Source organism: Phacochoerus africanus, chromosome 4 (assembly GCF_016906955.1).
Source record: "Phacochoerus africanus isolate WHEZ1 chromosome 4, ROS_Pafr_v1, whole genome shotgun sequence".
Taxonomy (NCBI): Eukaryota; Metazoa; Chordata; class Mammalia; order Artiodactyla; family Suidae; genus Phacochoerus; species Phacochoerus africanus.
This window is the reverse complement of record NC_062547.1, coordinates 72692039-72696208: the sequence shown is the minus strand read 5'-3', so window position 1 is coordinate 72696208 and position 4170 is coordinate 72692039. Positions and strand designations below refer to the sequence as shown.

General features: G+C 50.1%; 1 protein-coding gene across 1 annotated transcript; it reads right to left on the bottom strand.

Moving 5' to 3' along the window:
- Window positions 1-446: 446 nt before the first annotated feature.
- Window positions 447-3849, bottom strand: CD70 (CD70 molecule). Its single transcript, XM_047774442.1, has 3 exons — window positions 3529-3849; window positions 2661-2694; window positions 447-1081 (listed from the first exon to the last, which is right to left on the bottom strand). Exons 1-3 carry the CDS (start codon window positions 3700-3702, stop codon window positions 693-695), a joined length of 597 nt encoding a protein of 198 aa, XP_047630398.1. The 5' UTR covers window positions 3703-3849; the 3' UTR covers window positions 447-692.
- Window positions 3850-4170: the final 321 nt, after the last annotated feature.

Sequence of the window (4170 nt, the reverse complement as noted above, 5' to 3'; positions counted from 1 at the left end):
ACATTGTAGAAGATAATATGAGAATAAGAATGTGTATATATATATGTACACAAAGCAAAGAACTAGGTCACTTTGCTGTACAGCAGAAATCAACAGAACATTTAAAATACTTTGATAAAACAATTTAAAAAACCTAATTATTCCTATTTCCTGGGATTAATGAATTCTCTTTGCTAAAAGTAGTTTAAATTATAGACAGTGATGTTTCCTCCCTCAAAACTTCAGTAGACATCTCTAAGAGAATGAGGGCATTTTCTAACATAACTACAATGTCATAGTTTCCAAATGCAAATTTCCCCATTGTTTTTATCTTTAAAAATAAGTGTATATGTTACATATATGGTATATGTTATATTTATTTTATGTAATATAAATTATTTTACCTCAGTTTTTTAAAAAAGAGTGTATACACCAGATTTTTTTAAATGCCCCCCCCCCCACGGAGGTTCCCAGGGCAGGGATTGAATTCAAGCCATCGGATCCTTTCTTTAACCCACTGCACAAGCAGAGGGTGGAACCCACTCCACCAGAGCAACTTGAGCCGCTGCACTCTGATTCTTAACCCACTGCACCACGCTGGAATTCCGTCACAAAATTTTACAGAAAAGAAATTCTATTTTATTTTTTTTATTTTAAAAAATATCTAGGAATAAATTTAAGATAAAAAAAATTTGGCCCACGAGGTGCAATGGTCAAGGGCGCACCAGCTGAACCCCAAAAAAGGTCTCATCAGCATTTCTGGAAGGCAGCAGAGGCAGAGTGAGGTTGGTACAGAGAACGTCCCCTTTAGCTAAGGGTGTTAGGCGCTGGGAGGCCACACGGCATGTATGGTGAAAGTTGAGGCGTAGCAGGCTAATGCTGTGGGTGGTGGGGGAGCAGATACCCAAAGTCAGGGTGGCCTGACGGGGCATGACGGTCCAAGTGGAGGAGGAGCAGTTCGTCAATGTCACCTGGATGTGCAGTCGGTAGATGCCAGTGCGTTGGATGCGCAGCTGCCCATTGTCCAGCTCTGGCCCATGCACGAAGGATCGGCCCAAAGCGGGGCTGCCCTGCCAGCGCAGCCTGGGATCCTGCCGTGATTCTGGAGGCAGATGGTTGTGGAGGAGGGATGGAAGGATGGAGGTTTAGAGAAACTGGGTTTTATAGGGGGCATGCCCCAAACTCCCATGTAGAAACCTAACCCCTGAGGGATAGTATTAGAAGATGGAACTTTGGGAAGTAATTAGATTATGAAGGTGGAACCCTTATAAAAGAGACCCCACATCCACTGGTGGACAAGTGGATAAAGAGGAAGCGTCTCATACACACACACACACACACACACACACACAGATGGATAAAGATGAGATGTATAGAATTATTATAATGTTTCTTATACATAATAAAATTATGTATTAGATAATAAATAGATATAATTATTATTATTCAGCCATTAAAAAAAAGAGGGAAATTCTGCCATTTGTGACACCCTGGGTGGACCTAGAGGGCATTATGCTAAACGAAGTAAGTCAGACAGAGAAAGACAAAGACTGTAGGACCTCCCTTATATGTGGAATCTAAAACCCAACCCAATCCAAACTCAAAGATACAGATACAAAGAACAGACTGGCGGTTGCCAGAGGTGGGGAATGGTTGAGACGGTTGAAGGGGGCCCAAAGGCACAAACGCCTAAGTTATCAAAGAAGTACCGGAGATGTCACATACAGTATAGTGACTGGAGTTCAGGATACTGTCTTGCATATTTGAAAGTTGCTCAGAGAGTAGATCTCAAAAGTTCTCATCACAAGAAAAACAAAACAAAACAAAACAAAAACTACGCCTCTGTGTGATGAGCTCTCTCCCCAGACACCAGATCTGCCCCCCAGTGCCGTGACCTTAGACTTCCGGGCCTCCAGAACCAAGAGAAAGAAATGCCTTGTTAATATGCCACCTGGTCTGTTCTTACAGTGGCCTGAACAGAAAGGGCCAGAGAGAAAGAACAATGGGGTTCCCTCTGATGCAAAATGGAATGAACACACACCCAAACCTCTGGGGATGAGTGTGGGACACCCAAAGCGGAAGAGAGTTAGGGGCTGGGCGGGGACTCAGCTTTGCTCTAATGCCCCTTCTCATGACACCTTCCTCCATTCCCAAGGGTAAATCCAAGCCTGGCCTGCCTGTCCCCCTCCCTTAATTAATATTCCTCCCAAATGCACTAGCTGCGTCTTTCACTCTATTTGATGTGCTCCCGATTTTACTTATTCACGTATTTATTGTCTGATCCCCTCCGTAAAGGAAGGTCCCCAAGAGGTCAGGGATTTCTGTCGGTTCTGCTTGCTGCGGTGGCTCCCAGAACAGAGCCCGCCTCATGGTAGCTGCTTAATTAACGTTTGCGGAGTGAATGAAGGCAGGTTAGCGTGGCTGTCATTTTGGGGTAGTTGGTTTGGGCTCTTCCAAGGGAGAAAACAAAATGCCGGGGAAGGAAGCCTGCGCTCAGAAACAGACCATCCCTTCTCCCTCTCTCTTCTCTCTTTCTCCTCCTTTCGCCCTCAATTTCTCTTTCTCCCACCCCCCCAACCCCCCGCCCGCCTCCTCCTTTCTCTCGCCTTCTCTTTCCCTCACACACACACACACACACACACACACACACACACACACACACACACGGCCCGTCATGTTACCTGTGTGATTCAACAGGAGCTCGGCTAAGTCCCACTGGAAGAAAAGAGAAAACAGGGGCTAAGGACACAAGCAGGCGCCTGCCGTCTAACCCCAACGCCCCGCCCCCACGGCGCCCACCCGGGGTCAAAAGCACTCATTTCTCTGCCCGAGGTCCCACTCACCCCTCATCCCGGACTTCTGACCTTTGCCAAGCGCTCTTAAAGAGGAAGTAGGTTTTGAAGTAGCAGTGATAACAAAAGAGAAGACCTCCGGGAGAACTTCTGAGTTCCAGGATAGAACCGGGGGCGCCGCGCGCCCTTGCCTCTCCCTGCAAAGCCCCCAGCGCAGCCCGCCTCCCCAAAGTCACTCCCGGTGATGGGTGTCCAGGGGGTCTCCTGGCTCACGGAGGCCCCAGCACTGTCCCCCTCCCAGCTTCGTGAAGCCCCCAGCAGCCTCTGAGTCAGCCTGGTGGGGGAACACCAAAGTCGAGTCATTTTCCATGCCCAAACCGGACGTCTTTCTCAGATGCACCCTCCACTCCGGGATCTCCACCCGGGATTTACCTCCTGGGCAGAACTGACTATCCGAGCGGAGACCCCCGGGGGCAGCCTTGCCCCTGCCTTCTCTCCCTGCTTTGATCTCTCAGGCTCGGTTCCTTTTCACCAAATCTTTCTTCTTGGCCGATTTTTATCCATCTCATTCTGATCTGATTTTTTTTTTTTCTTCTTCTTTGTCTTTCATTAATCGGCGCTCCAGCTCTGCATCCCTCTGCCCCGAGCCGATTCTCTTCCCGGTTGCTCACCTCCTTTCGGCGTTCTCCCACCCCCGGCTCCTGCATCAGCAGGTAGCAGGTGTGCGCTTCTCTCCTCTTCTCCCTCCTGGACTTACCCCAGTTGAATCCAGCTGTTGCTGGGTGAAGCGCTGACCGCAGAGGAAGCAGCATATGACCATGCCAATGAGAAGCAGTAGCAAAGCCGCCCGCAGGATGGACGCCCAGGGCAGGCGAGGCACGTTGCAGCCGGAGCCCTCCTCCTCCATCGCGAGTCTCTTCAAGCGCTGCATCTGTTGTGTGGCAGAACGGAGGGCGGAGGGCGTGCAGAGGGCAGCCAGGAAGGGGGAAGGAAGCTTCAGCTCTCGCGCAGCTATGGGGCCCTCTCGGCCTGCCCGAACCTGCCTGGGACCGACCCGCCCCACCCTGGGGATGTCCGACAAAGAAAGGGAGGGACTTGTTTTACGGTGCAGGGAAGTTCCCTTCAGCAGGCAGAAGAGGTGGGCCAGGGTGCCTCTCAATTTTTCTCTTTTGTCTCCCCACCCTCACCTTCCTGGTACTACTCCATTCATTCATCAAACCTTCACTGAGTATCCACTATGGACCAGATGCTGCGCTGGGCACCAGGGGTACACCCAGGGAGGGAAGAGGGTTCCCCAAATATCCATGCACTCCTCCCCATCTTCCCAGCCCACCTGGCACCGGTGGTAGGACCACCCATGACGGGGGTCACATGACTGACCTGCCCAATAGAAGCCCAC

Excerpts from the sequence above, each read along its gene's own strand:
- CD70 (XM_047774442.1), bottom strand. The coding sequence starts at position 3,702 with ATGCAGCGCTTGAAGAGACTCGCGATGGAGGAGGAGGGCTCCGGCTGC. Across the intron at positions 2,695-3,528 it reads AACAGCTGGATTCAACTGGG|TGGGACTTAGCCGAGCTCCT; the intron begins GTAAGTCCAGGA and ends CTTTTCTTCCAG. Across the intron at positions 1,082-2,660 it reads GCTCCTGTTGAATCACACAG|AATCACGGCAGGATCCCAGG; the intron begins GTAACATGACGG and ends ATCTGCCTCCAG.